Below are 14,911 nucleotides of genomic sequence, written 5' to 3' on the forward strand. Positions count from 1 at the left end.
TAATTGTGCCACTTGGCTTCTGACGGTGAAGCCTTGCCACTGAGCACCTCTTCTTCCATCCCCATTGCTACCAGTGAGTGCATTCCTGGAACAGCCCCTGCCCTACAGGGATACACCAAACTTTCAGTGATGTTAGTGACTCCTCACCAAAGCATTCTTTATCACTTTGGTCAGTGTGTCCACTCTGCCTTCCTGGGGGCCCCTTTAAGGAAACACAAATACTTTTTATTGTTGGTTGTAATTATATTCATGGAATAGGAAATCTCATGATCTATCTGCTAAATTACAGCCTCCTCCCCCCTTGCTGCTGCTGCTGCTTAGTCACTTCAGGCATGCCCAACTCTGCAACCGTATGGGGTGCAGCCTGTCAGGCTCTTCCGTCCATGGGATTCTCCAGGCAAGAGTACTAGAGTGGGTTGCCATGCCCTCCTCCAGGGGATCTTCCCGACCCAGGGATCGAACACAGGTCTCCTGCATTGAAGGCAGATTCTTTATCACTGAGCCCCCAGGAAGTCCCCACCCCCTTGCTTCCTTGGTACATGTTAAAATAAATAACTATTAATATAAAATTTTCCATCCGTCACCTGAAACTGCCCTGCATATACACACGAACCCCTGGATCCTGTTCCTGCTGAGCACCCTGTGACTTCTGAAGTGGTCACTCCCGTCACCCTCAAGCCCCTCTCACATACTTCTCAATGGACTTGAGCTCAGACTGGCCCCTTGACTGGCTTTAGAACAACCAGAGGTCCTTAAGCCCATCTCTCTCAGCCTCTTTACCTTTAATTTAAAGGGATTAAGGAAAGAATATCTGTTTCCTCTTTATTCTCGGAAATATAACACACATTCAACTGAAAAGTAAATATAGAAACTTTTTAATTCTTTGCAATGAAAGTTTCCTGGATAATTCCATGAGTTTTTATAATCATAGAGACAGTTTTAACCTTACTTATTCATTACCAAAAATAAAGACTATCGTTACAACTTATTCTCTATAGATGCAAACAATCTCCTCTATTTTGACATCAAAAAAGGCAAAGACAAAACACAAATTCCATGGACAAGGATGAAAACAGTATGATCTTCAAATGTATTTTGTTAATTTACTGTTTCTTTTTGGTTTTGTTTGTCTGTCTCACTGTATGTTTATCTTGCAAGAGCCTACAGAAGTGAGAGAAAATATCTGTAGGCTAATTTTAAACAACATGAGAGAGGTATTAAGAACTAAACAAAACAAAATAAAAATGTATTATTTATTTTAAAAAATAAAACTTTTTGTTTACTTATTCAACTACAAAAAATTTTCCTGAAACATGTCAGTTAATTGGTCTGCAATGTACTCATAAATGGATAACATGGATCTCCTCTGACAAATATTTTAAACAAAGTATTCACTACCAAAAGAGTTAGTTGGGGTAGGGAAATCTTCAAGTCACAATCCCCTGCACAGACTACATACAAGTTACTTTTAAACCTGAAGTCAGAAAAGCAAAATCTGTAAAAGTAAGAATACTGCAATTATTTTCAGCAGTCTACTGATAAACCTGAAAAGCTCTTTTCAATACAATGAACCCTGATTTCATGACAAGCTCCTTGCTTAAGGGGCTATAACTTTTGAAGCTGAGCTTCTCAACCTGTGGCAAACTGTATTGACAGAAATGCTCCATTCTGAAAATCATCTTCAGGATGGAAGAAAGTCCAGCAATGACTTTCTTCAATGCAGCACGGCCTACAGAGTTGCAAATATGCACGAGAGGACTCTGGGCAGGTGTAACTTTCAGTCAATAAGCTGGAAACAGGCTAAAGAGTAGAGAAGACAGTGAAGGTAAAATATGCCTGATAAAATATCAGGCAGGGGCTTGTGGCCCAGAGCTGGACACTATGCAAAAATGACATAACCAGATCTCAATAACGTTAAGAATTTGAGATGCCTGTACCACAACTGAAGACAGAGCTTTTTACATGGAGTTCTGCTTGGGATCATTCTACTTAGGACTCCCTCCTGAGCAGCACTCCTACATATTTCTATTATTTGGTACACCTAAACTTCTGGATATTCTCCAATTGATGCTCTAAACACCTCCAAGGTTCTGTAGGTGCTCCAAAATCAAGGAAGGTCACATCATGCCTGGTAGTGTTTTGGTGTTAGCCTATATTATATAACAGTTATTTAAAAATTGGTAATCCATATTTAGGCTCAATGATGGCTCCAGGAATCTTATTAACTGGAATATCCCATTCTCCCAATAGGATCAGTGGTCAGAGCTCATTATACAACCAAAACCAAAATGGGGGCAACAGAATCTAATCACCCATGATAAAACAGCCCACTGACCAACTCTCTGATGCAAGATCACCACGATGTTTCAATGCAACTTCAACATTTCATAGAGTTTCATGATGACCAGCTATCCAAACTCTTAGGTTTTAGTAGGATTCAAAATCCTTTTTCTCTTAGCTAGCTCTCTCCTTGCTCATTCTCGTTTGCATGCATTTGCCCAACTTTGGTTGGCTGTTGAGGTCCAGTGGAAGAATTCCCATTCTGCCTCGTAGCTTCTCCTTTAGGGACTTGGCAAAGGAAAGTAGTGCAGTTCTTTCTGGCCATCTGCCAGGCATGGGACCCCAGCCTTCTTGGGGTAAGTTCGACTGGCAATTTTAAAGAACTCTTCCGCAGCATCAAGTGCAATGAGACGGTCCTGCCAAAAAATTAAAAACAAAAGTGTTGTCAAAATGGAAACAAAGCCTTGTCTGTGGCAAAAATTCATCTAAAAATCACATCCATCTAGAAATAACGATGAATGAGTAGAACATTTATTAAATTTTTCTCAACAAATTTAGAGACATTCCTTAATGACTTACATTCTCCAGAAAACATTCCCCTGCTCTCTGAGTCCTTTCAAATCATTTTTCAATCTTAGGCTGTATACCCAATTTCTCACATCTCTTTGACCTAAAAATGGCTCAAAAAACTGACTACCCAACAAAATTGGCTGAAAAATACAGATTCTTGAACTACAACCCAAGTCTCAACTGGTCTAAGTGTATTCCAAAAACCTGAATTTTTAAAGCCCTCCAAGTGATGATGATGTGCTGGCTACTGAACACCAAGGCATAAGATGCCAGCACCATCTCCCACACCTCATACCATGGTGAAGTTCATGGGGTCAGAATGATGAATAAGTACATGGACTAACAGAGAAGCAAAAATTTAAAGCAAAATCGGGAACCCAAATGTCCATCAGTAGAGGAATGGATAAAGAAGATGCAGTACATCTATACAACGGAATATTACTCAGCCATAAAAAAGAGCAAAATTGGATCATTTGCAGAGATGTGGATGGACCTAGAAACTGTCACTCAGAGGGACGTAAGTCAGAAAGAGAGAAACAAATATTACATATGAATGCATATATGTGGAATCTAGAAAAATGGTACAGATGATCTTATTTGCATAACAGAAATAGAGACAAAGATATAGAAAGCAAGTGTATGGGCACCAGTGAGAGGGAGAGGGGAGTGAGCGGAATGAACTGGCAGGCTGAGATCGACATACACACACTAGTGACACTATCATAAAATAGACTAACTAATAGGAACCTACTGTATAGCGCCGGAAACTCTACTCAGTGTTCTACCAACACAACATTTTAAAGCAGCTATGTGAGATAAGTTGCTTCAGTCGTGTCTGACTCTGTGCAACCCTATGGACTATAGCCTGACAAGCTCCTCTGCCCATGGGATTCTCCAGGCAAGAATACTGGAGTGGGTTGCCATTCCCTTCTCCAGGGGATCTTCCCAACCCAAGGATAGAATCTGGTCTCTGAAATCTTCTGGATTGCAGGCGGATTCTTTACCATCTGAGACACCCTCCAAAAGGACAAAAGCATCTATACTCTAATAAAAATTAATTTTAAAAAATTACTAAAAAATAAGCAGATGGACACTTACCATAACAAAGAGATATCTCTCCGAGAGCTCCCAACTGGTAGGGAAAATACTGGTCTCTTCAGCCAGTCTCAACAGTATTTCCCGAGCTTTCCTTGTGTTTTTAGAATCACTGATGGTGCTCAGTTTTGTCACTGACAACAAAGAGTCTGCTTCTCTTTGAAAACCTGTGTAAAGAAATTAAACCCTCACGTGAAGCAGTCACAAGGAGACAACAGCCTGCAAGGGATGAGGGGACCGGCGACGGCTGTGAAGCAAATACGAGAAAGCTGAAGCCCAAAGCACCGCTCCCTTTGCTGCCCTGCAGCTCAGTGAGGTTGGTCGGGTCTTTAATTAAAATGCTTTTGCGGTTTCTTCGTATCAAATTTTCTTTGTCAACTTTTCCCTCCAAGTTAAGCCTCTGCTACTCACCCACTGACTGCCTGCCACCCACTTTATCAGTTTGGAAACCCTCCTCCCATTTCCTACTCTTCACCCCCTCCCCTGTCCCCAGAATTCCTACTTGTCCCCTCAACCTGCAAAATGGTCATCTTCAGGTCCAGACTCCTCCAAGCCCAGGTTCCCTCCCCCAGGGCAATATCGTTGGCTGGCTAAATTACTTATACAAAGGTCTAAAAGACTCATAGATTTAATACAAGCATAATATAAGCAACAGGGGATAGCAACTTGGTACCCACATTTGCAAAGTTATAATGCCAAGGTGTAATGTTCTGTTTCAAAGGAGAAGGACTGAGGACTTCAAAATTGATAAATCCATTTTTTCTGAACATGAAAACAAGCTTCTTTATAATGTGAGGGCCATATTTACTGAATTACAAGCCTGGCAGAATTAAGAAAAATCAATACCAAATAGCTACTCTAATACCACAGGTATTTGCGGTCTCTCTTACAAATAACATTTCTCCTAATCTGCTCTATCTTATAAAGCTATGAGTAATTGGCCAATCACTCCATTTAAATCAATCAATGTACAATGCCCCCAAATTCAATGATCTTGATTGAACGAATATCCCGTTATGATTTCACTGCCCTGTCCTACTTGATACTGAAGACAGATGGGGTAACACATGGCAAAATATGTCCTCAAGACAACGGCTGATGATAAGAGAAACATCAGATGTTTATGCTGGAGGATACAGAGAGGATGGTATTGGGAAAACAATTAGTACACAGTAGCCTTAATCATCAGTTACTGACATTCCTTTTATAAAAACCAGGCTGGAGAAGGTAGAGAGGAATAACCACAACTGGTTATTTTTGCCATTTTATAATCACTTTTAGACTCACCTAAATCTTCTAAAATATGTTTCCATCTACTTCTCACTTCCCTTCGAATCTGTCGCAGGGTGTAGATATCATAATTGAGTTTTTGCCACTCCTGTAGGAAAAATTAAACTTCAGTTTTATTTTTACACTTTGGTCTAAATCTCTATCTAATTCCCAAAGTTAAGTTGTTAATGCATGCAGTTCTCCTCTTCACTAATCTTCAAGGCATATCCTAAAAGAAGAGAAGGAGCTGGGTGAGATGAAGTCAGCAGGAATACATCACCTCCATGTCTGGGATATCAGCTATGTACCAGGTGATGTAACATATCTCAGAAACTATCCTAATTAACCTCTTCACATTATCTAATTTCCCAACTACAGTGATAGCACCTATAAAGTGGGGATAACAACAGTGAATATTCCATTTAAGGATGTTATAAAGATTAAAGGTATAAAAAAACTTTTATATATAAAATACCTGCACACAGTATTACTAAAGACTTTTTATAGATAAATAAACTGACGCCCAGAAAGTTTACCTAGCTAATACAGTATCATCCAACTAATAGGTACTGGACTTGGTATTTGAATCCAGGTCTGACTCAGAAGTTTCTGAGAAAAAATGAGACCCAAAGAATTTGTATCTTCCTTTGTTATCAGAATACAGTGGAGTTGGGAATCCCAAGTTTCTTGATTTCCAGCCAATGTTTCCTTTACCGTATTTCAGCATTGCTCTCTTTCATTTGTATTCCCAAGACAGGATAAATTTTCAGGCACTCAGCAGAACTATTAAAAGGTTATCTTTTTGAATACTTCAACCTTATGGGTAGTAGGTCATCTTTGTTGTTGTTCAGTCACTCAGTCATGTCTGACTCTTTGCAACCCCATGGATGCCAGGCATCCCTGTCCTTCACCATCTCCCGAGCTTGCTCAAACTCATGTCCATTGAGTCCGTGGTGCCAACCAACCATCTCAACCTCTGTCATCCCCTTCTGCTGCCATCAATCTTTCCCAGCATCAGGGTCTTTTCTAATGAACCAGCTCTGCACATCAGGTGGCCAAAGTATTGAGCTTCAGCTCCTCAAACAGAACTTAAATCTTCCAGGAACGTAAGAATCTTTACTGCAGAGAAGGAAATGGCAACCCACTCCAGTGTTCTTGCCTTGAGAATCCCAGGGATGGGAGAGCCTGGTGGGCTACCGTCTATGGGGTTGCACAGAGTCGGACACAACTGAAGTGACTTAGCAGCAGCAGCAGCAGAATCTTTACTGAGCTACGGATTTCTTTTAAACACCATGGAAATATGTTTTCAAGGAGCCTTATCTACATGAAAAATTCGTTTTATAGAGTATACCTTTTCTGTGCTAAAGTACAGCTTAAAAGAGCATCATTCTAAACGCTCAATTTGAGACTCAGATTATATGGTATTTTGACTCCTCTAACTGAAAATGTTTCAGTGATGCCAGGCTTGCCTTGCTCATCCCTAATCAACTTTCATGACTGGTTAAGAGAAATCAATTTAGCTGCCATTCCCAAACATTTATAGATACCACTCTAAGAAGGAAAAACTAGTAAAATAGAGCATATTTGGTTATGATTGCATTTTAAATCTTGTATCTGAAGGTACAAAGCTATCAGAAGGTCACGGGTTTCACAAAACTATAATTCAAAAAGATACACGCACCCCTATATACACAGCAGCACTATTCTCAATAGCCAAAACATGGAAACAAACTAAATGGCCACGGACAGAGGAAGGGATAAAGATGATGTGGTACATATACACAACAGAATACTGCTGCTGCTGCTGCTAAGTCACTGCAGTCGTGTCCGACTCCGTGCGACCCCAGAGACGGCAGCCCACCAGGCTCCCCCGTCCCTGGGATTCTCCAGGCAAGAACACTGGAGTGGGCTGCCATTTCCTTCTCAACAGAATACTACTCAGCCATAAAAGAGAATGAAATAATGCCATCTGCAGCAACATGGATGGACCTAAGTATTATCACATGAAGTGAAGTAAGTCAGAAAGACAGACAAACAGTCTTTCGTATCACTTACATGCGGAACCTGAAGTATGGCACAGATGAACCTATCTATGAAACAGAAACCGAACTGTGGACATAGAGAGGAGACTGGTGGTTGCCAAGGGGAGGGGGTGGGAAGGGGTGGATTAGGACTTTGGGGTTAGCAGATGCAAACTGGTATATATAGAATGGATGAACAAGGTCTCACTCTATAGCACAGGGAACTATATTCAATATTTTGTGATAAACCATAATAGAAACGAATGTGAAAAAGAATGTGTATGTGTGTGTGTATATATATATATATATAAAATGAATGAACTGCTTTGCTGTACACCAGAAATTAACACAACATTGTACATCAACTGTACTCCAATAAAATAGAACTGTTTTAAAAGTTCATGAATTTCAGCTGTTGTTTATCAGTCAGGAAGTGGTGAATCTGAGTACTCTTGCCTGGTCCTCTGTTTCTGACCAAAGGTGTGTATGCACATGCATATGCATGAGTGTGCAGTGACTGGAGTCAGGGTGAAGCCTGTGACACTGGAGGGCAACGTAAACTGGGTCATCTCAGAAATGCACAGTCCTCACCATGTCCTTAGCACCATGTTAAAGCACTCCTATCCAATGCCCTACAGACTGTCTAAGTATTCAGTAGAGTATTGCCATTTTCACTGGATGTGCCATTCAGTATACATAGCATCTTGGAAAAGGGCACAAAGGGGTTGAATTCCAGTTCCATTACTCATTAAGAGCTTAACTTTGGGCAGGTTCATAAAGTGACAGCATGTCACTGGCCTACTCTGCAGTATGGGATAATAATATTGGCTTCCTCTCGGGCTTATTATGAGGATCAAATGCTTTCAGGCAAGCCCTGAAAATACAGCTTGGTGCACATTCTCCTCCAAAGCAGTGCAGCCACAGCTACGAAACAATATTCCAAGACTCAAGATTGATTTCTATTACAAGGACTGAGGACATTATACATGGCATGAGGCAGTATCTCATCGGTGAGGACCTTCAGAAGAAACATTTCTCTGTTCTTCACATCAGGTAGGATTTTGCCTTTCCCCAAAATTATTTCACTGTTCTGAACACTGAATTTTTATAACTGATCGGTTTCCATGCTTTCCTGAAAACGTAGAGTCCTATCATGGAAAATGTACAGAATCTCGAAAACGTTTTAATTAACAGAAGTTTTTACTACTTTTTACATATTTTTTTTTCCTCTTCTAGTTTGTGCTCTCTCACAGTAGTTTCATATAAGTTAACTTAACTCCTTTCTGATTTTAAAAAAGATTATAAATATATAAAAGATTACACAGAGCACCGCTGTGCTTCTTCTCAATGAAACTGACCCTCCTTGCCGGACTAAATGATAAATGATCAAAGTCCTATTCATGCTTGACAGAGACCCGCTCAATCAATTCACAAGACACTTTATACATTCACATAACCTTAAATTATCTAACAAACCACTAGGTGGCTTCACTACCTTGCGATGAAAAGTCTGCTAATTTTCCTTTAGCTCCTTGGGCTGATGGTCAGAACTTCTGTCCTGAACTAAGTGTAGCCAAATCTCTCTTTTTCAGACACCCATTCATCATTGGGTAATCTAGGCTTCAGGTTTTTTAAGTCTTTTCTTGCTGTCCATATGTTGGTTATTTTGCTATTCCTAAACACTAACAATGCTACACAATCTCATTGCATTTTACTGTCCGTTCCTCTGATAAACTGTCAAAGGAGAAGCAACGATGCAACGTTTTAAAATCTGCCGAGTATGGATGCATGTGATAAGTGCCTATTAAGATTAACAGAATGAAACTCAGCATTTCATAAATCCACATTTCTTCTTTTGACACAATAGTCATGGATAACCATATATGAAAGCATTCTGAAAGCTTTGTGCAAAATGTAAAGCTCTAAAACCAGAAGTAGCTTGGGCAGAGTTTTAACAAAGAATTGGCTTTTGAAAAAATAAATGATGATAAGAGAGGATTTGAATTTTTTCTTAGCATATGATCCCAAAGAACAGAATCTAAATGTAGCAAATAAGAAACAATGATGAACAAAATCTTACCCACAACTAAAGAAACTAACTCATTTATTCCTTAGTATTAGAGAAAAACAAGATTTATGATGTCCTTCTACATTTTAAAAACTGCAGCAATTTTCTTCAGACAAATAACTTGAAAATAACAAGTCAAATATTCTTCACAAATGACTTGACACTCAAATCTACTAGACATCAAAAGTTAACACTCTTACCTTCTAAAACAATCTTTGTTTACTCATAATTTCTGAAGTAATGCAAGGTGGTCATTGTGTCACTGTGGCCTCCAAGTTGAACAATGAGTACATTAGCAGAGGTGTAATCAAAGAAATCATGCAAATTTAATTTCATAAGGTATCTGGGAACCAAGTCAAACCGAAAAACATCTGATTGAAAAAGAGCAACTGAAGATACTTAGCTGAATCCTTGAGGATTTTCTCCTCTCTAGTTTTTGGCCAGATCAGATTAGAGCTGCTAGATAAGAAGGCTGAGGTCAAACATGAACAGCAGAACAAAGAACAATCGGCTTCCACAGTCAGGAGCCAGCTTTCCTGCGGCTTCTCCATCCCATGAGCTGGTCTTGACCTTGAGCTCTGATTTAAGCTCCAGGAGTCATCTTCTCAGACATAAAATTAAAACATTTTATTCACACCTATTCTGTGTTACTGTGAGGTTGTAGATACATGGCACAGTTAAAATATACTTCTTACTTCTTCCTAAAATGGAGATTTGTACATTTGAAGAAATGTACTCTAACAATAGATGACATATACTTTAAAATCATCTTATGAGCAACTTCAAAAGAGATTAATTTACTTTTAACTATACAAATATAACTAATATATAATTAATATAATCACAAAGAAATAAAAATTCAAAGAGAACAGAGGGCATAAAATGAAAACTTGCTGCATCTGCTTGGCTTGAGTTGGGTTACGTGCCCATCCTTGAGCCAGGGGGATATGCTGATTGGCTTATGTTATTGGATTTCAAGCCAAGCACCCCTTCAAAGGATTCTGATTTTGTTGCTCTGAGAGATAGGTCCCACACAGATATTTTAAAATAGTCCCTTATTGGTTCTAATATCCAGCCAGGGTTGAGTTTATTAGCTTAAGCCAATCAGTGTCCTGTTTGAGCTGTGGTGCTGGAGATTCTTGAGAGTCCCTTGGACAGCAAGGAGATCAACCCCGTCAAAATCAGTACTGAATATTCATTGGAAGGACTGATGCTGAAGCTGAAACTGCAATAGTTTGGCCTCCTGATGCAAAGAACTGACCCACTGGAAAGGACCCTGATGCTGGGAAAGATTGAAGGTGGGAGGAGAAGGGAATGACAGAGGATGAGATGGTTGGATGGCATCACCGACTCAGTGGACATGAGTTTGAGCAAGCTCTGGGAACTGGTGAAGAACAGGGAAGCCTGGTGTGCTGCAGTCCATGGGGTCACAAAGAGTCAGACACGACTGAATGACTGAACTGAACTGAATCAGTGTCCACTCTTAGAACTGAGAATGTAACTGTTCTCTCCAAAGGAAATTTGGGACAAACCTGATAGATTGATGAGAGAAGAGGAAAACAGGTCTTGGAGAAGCGAACATCAAGCATCTGCTTGTGGCAGACAGATCAGTTACCCCAGGGTCTGTATTATGTCTTTCTTTTTTGCTACTGGAACCCAGATTTCACTGGGGGCTGCAATGTGCCAGCCCCAGGGAACAGATCGTGATCTGTGCAAATGCTAGTGAGACTCTGTATCCCCACTTGTCCTCCTCCCTTGCAATGAGAGACAGAGAAAGATGGAAGAGCTATATTGCCCCAAGTACCAACATGTATCATACACTGTGTATATCCCTATGGGAATTCCCACTTCAACTCAACATCCACATTAAAAGAAGACTCCATACGACTGTAGTTATAACAACATTATATTGCTAATATTAAACATCTAACTCAAGGAACTACAAGGTGCAGAGTAGTCAAATACTTTTACTTGAAAGTGATAGCTTTTTGATAAAATGAATTCTTTGAATATTGTAACTGCTATCTCTTTCCTTTCAATTTTCACCAATTCGTATCATCTTATGCTACTTTCTATTCAAAATGGAGTTTCCAAAAGATATTTAAAAAATATATATATTGACTGCTTCTCCCATTTCATTTTCTTTCATTCTGCAGGTAGATAAGTAAGAAAGACATGTGATATATGGGGGTGGAGGAATATCTGCATTTTAACAAGCCTCTAACGGATTCTCTCATGCTTGCTTTTCACAGAGAAATGTGAAGTGGATAACACAGACTAAGGTAGTCTTCAAGCTACTGAAGAGCATTCAAAGCTGTTGACGTCAGCTTGGAGGAAGGTTTTTAGTGACACAGGAAAGGGCTTGGTTTCTGAGCTTAGCCATCATTTTCATCAGGTACTGTATGGGGTCAAAGTTCACAAAAGTAGCAGAGATGACTAACACAGGGAATGTAAGAATCAAGGCTTGAAACCTGTAACAAATAAGGCCTATGATATAAAATCTACAAGTTGAAATTTATTAGCAGCAGTTCATGCAAAAGACACGTCCCTGCATCTGGTCCTTTGGCTATGTTGACTTTTTTCAACCTAAGAGTTGGGTGCATTTTTATTTGCTCCTAATAACAAGAACTAATAACTTTATTTATTCCTTGTTCCAGTAAGACTTGTTCGTGTTAGTGGAAGCCACAGAAAGATCGATATTAGATGGGACTTTCCACCCAGGATGAAGGTTTTCTAAGAGAATGGGCTCTCCATCACTGGAGCTCCATGTGATAGCTGCTGTACTTTAGGGGCTTCCCTGGTGGCTCAGACAGTAAAGAATCCACCTACAATGCAAGAGACCTGGGTTCAATCCCTGGGTTTGGGAGATCCCTAGAGGCAAGCACCGCAACCCACTCCAGTATTCTTGCCTCGAGGATCCCCATGGACAGAGGAGCCTGGTGGGCTACAATCCATGGGGTCGCCAAGAGTCAGACACGACTGAACGACTAAGCACACAGCACGGTGAAAATACACTATATAATTTATCATTTCTAGAAATATAACTTCTGTAGGCTCTTTCAACATAATATATTCCTTCTGTGTCACCTGGAAAAATTAGAAAAGGATTTGAAGGCATTTACAAAAAAAGAGAGTCAGACAGACAGTAGACAGATATAGATAGATAATATTGACAGAGTACCTATAACTTCCCAGGTACTACTCTAAGCTCTTTATATGTATTTATTTAGTTAATTCTCATAATATGACATGTATGAGATGGATTTTCTAAAATATTTTTATTAATTTATTTGGATCTTATTTGCAGCAGGATCTTTAGCTGTGGCACGCAAACTCTTAGTTGCAGTGTCTGGGATTTAGTTCCTGGACCAGGGATCGAAACCCTGGCCCCCTGCATTGGGAACGCAAGGCTTTAGCTACTGGGCTACCAGGGAAGTCTCAATGAGATGGATATTATTATAACATTTGAAAAATGAGGAAACTGAGGCTCAGGGAGATGAAGTACTTGCCCAGGTGTACACACTAGTAGATAAGGAGCTGAGATTTCTGACCCAGGCAGTCTGGTTGTAGGGCCAACATGCATAGCCACTGTCTACCCTGTCTCTTCAAACAGGAAAGTGCTGGGAGGTGGGGGGTGTGGGGAGGAGTTGGTGCATGAGCAAGGTAAGAAGGCAGTTAAAGACAAAAGAGCAGATGATTAGAACAGAGGTCAACCTGAAGGAGGAACAGAGAAAACACAATTAAAATCATGGAAGAAAAAAGAACTTTTCTAAAAGCAAAGTATCACCAGGCTTTAGGCAAGAATGCAGCCACGCAAGAACATCCTTCTCAAGGGTTGACTCCCTGGGAGTCCTTCCTTTGGGGACTTCCGTTCCGTCTCCCCTCCTCAGAGCAGGTGGAGGGACCTCAACCCCCTCAACTACCCCTCTCCCACACCCTCCTGTCCACCTGGCTACTGTCACCTCTGAGGAGTGAGACAAAGGCAAAACCACTCCCTTCAAGATGCAGATGGGGTGGGCAGTGAGGGTGGCAGAAGCCAAGGTCTGAGATTCCGAGGACAGAGGAGAAAAGGTCAATGTCTGGGATCGGGCTGTGCTTGTCTGCAAGGCAGAGACAGCTGAGAAACTGCCCACACTTTTCTGAAACTAGGCTTCGAAACTGAGAAAGGCCCCAAGGTTCTTAGACTCATCTACCTACTGGATACTTCCTTTGCTCTTCCCTTGAAGCCCCATCACTCATTTCAGAAGGAGACAGGTCACACTGTCTCCCTTCCCTTGGAAAAGTCCCTGGAAAGCCGGCAGCCCTCTCCTCCCAGGCTTTCAAGATGACTGGGTCACAGGACATCTAATTCAGAAACCCGGCCGGGGCCCCAACGGGCTCACAAGACCAACCACAGTTTCCCTGGCTCACGTGACAGACTTCTTCCTTCCAGAGTGCATCGGCTGGCATCTCTGAACAAACACCCGAACGCTTCAACCCCAGATGCCAAATCCAAGAAATGGATTTCTGCCAGGAACTAGCTCCCTCTTCCTGAGAGGTCAGAGGGTTTCAGTGACGCACTACCAAGACGCCCTTCTCTTTACCCTGCTTCCTCTAATGCCACGTGGTTGTCCACCCTCCCTTCTTGGCTACGTGGTTTCAAAGGGAGCTTCCAGAGCCTTCTCTCTTCCTCCTCATCCCCTTACTCATCAGCGCCTGGCTATCAGCTTTTCAGACCTGCTACCCACGGCAAGTGCCAAGGTCCGTCCCCCACCTCCTCAGCTCAGGAGTAACCCAACAGGAGTGTCCTTTCCTAAAGCATAGGATGCTGATGTGCCCCCCACCCTACTTCTTCCCATGCCTCCCCAGGTCTCTACGGGAAAGAAGCAATAAGCATCTACTAAGTGCCCTTCAGGACACCTGGTGGGGTAGGGTGGACATTAGTCCCCCCATACGGCAGTAGAAAGGTCTGGTTCTTGCCTGGAGTCAGCCAGCAGGAGGTCAGAGGTTCAGACTCCCTGCCTCTAAAGTGCCTCCTCCAGCTCCACTTCCTCACTCTCCTCCCTCCCTCTGCCGGTCTTCTTCCTCCTCTGCCTCTTCTTGTGTGGTCCTCTCCCAAGGCTCTGTGTCGGGTCTTTCCCCTTCCACCTACCTGGATGATTTCCTCTAACGCCCCACCTCTGCTGTCACTACTTCTCGGCCGGTGACGCCCAGGCCTCCTTCTGGGGCCCTGAACCCAAGCCCCAGGTCCAGGTTTCTATTGTCCCCTTTCTGTCAGATGCCTCCACATGGACGGGTGGCTGACCCGGCCACTGGACAGAGCCCAGTCTGACTCCCCACCGGCCTCCATCAAGCCAGCACAGGCCCTCTGACACTCCCAACGTGGCCATCTACCGCTCACTTCCCTTCCAGCCCACCTTCTCAACGCATCCAAATCAGTCACCCAGTCCTGGTCCTTCTGCCTCTGTCACAAGATTCCTCTCATATCTATCGCCACTGTCTCAGCCTTCATTGGCCTAAACAGCTCCAGTAAAGGTCCCTCTGCTTCCAGAAGCTAACTACTCCAGTCTCCTCCCAACCAGCTATCTTCCTAAAGGTCAGACTGGGTCATTTCTCTCACAGAGAACTC

General features: G+C 41.9%; 1 protein-coding gene across 1 annotated transcript in view; it reads right to left on the reverse strand.

Annotated features, from left to right (window-relative positions):
* Nucleotides 1-1,957: 1,957 nt before the first annotated feature.
* Nucleotides 1,958-14,911, reverse strand: part of MREG (melanoregulin) — a 68,330-nt gene continuing 55,376 nt past the window's right edge. The window contains exons 3-5 of the mRNA NM_001192953.1: nucleotides 5,233-5,323; nucleotides 3,949-4,112; nucleotides 1,958-2,696 (exon numbers count right to left, since the gene is read on the reverse strand). Of these exons, the coding sequence (NP_001179882.1) occupies nucleotides 2,562-2,696; nucleotides 3,949-4,112; nucleotides 5,233-5,323 (390 nt within the window). The 3' untranslated portion in view covers nucleotides 1,958-2,561. The remainder of the gene's footprint in view (nucleotides 2,697-3,948; nucleotides 4,113-5,232; nucleotides 5,324-14,911) is intronic.

This window comes from Bos taurus, chromosome 2 (assembly GCF_002263795.3).
Source record: "Bos taurus isolate L1 Dominette 01449 registration number 42190680 breed Hereford chromosome 2, ARS-UCD2.0, whole genome shotgun sequence".
Taxonomy (NCBI): domain Eukaryota; kingdom Metazoa; phylum Chordata; class Mammalia; order Artiodactyla; family Bovidae; genus Bos; species Bos taurus.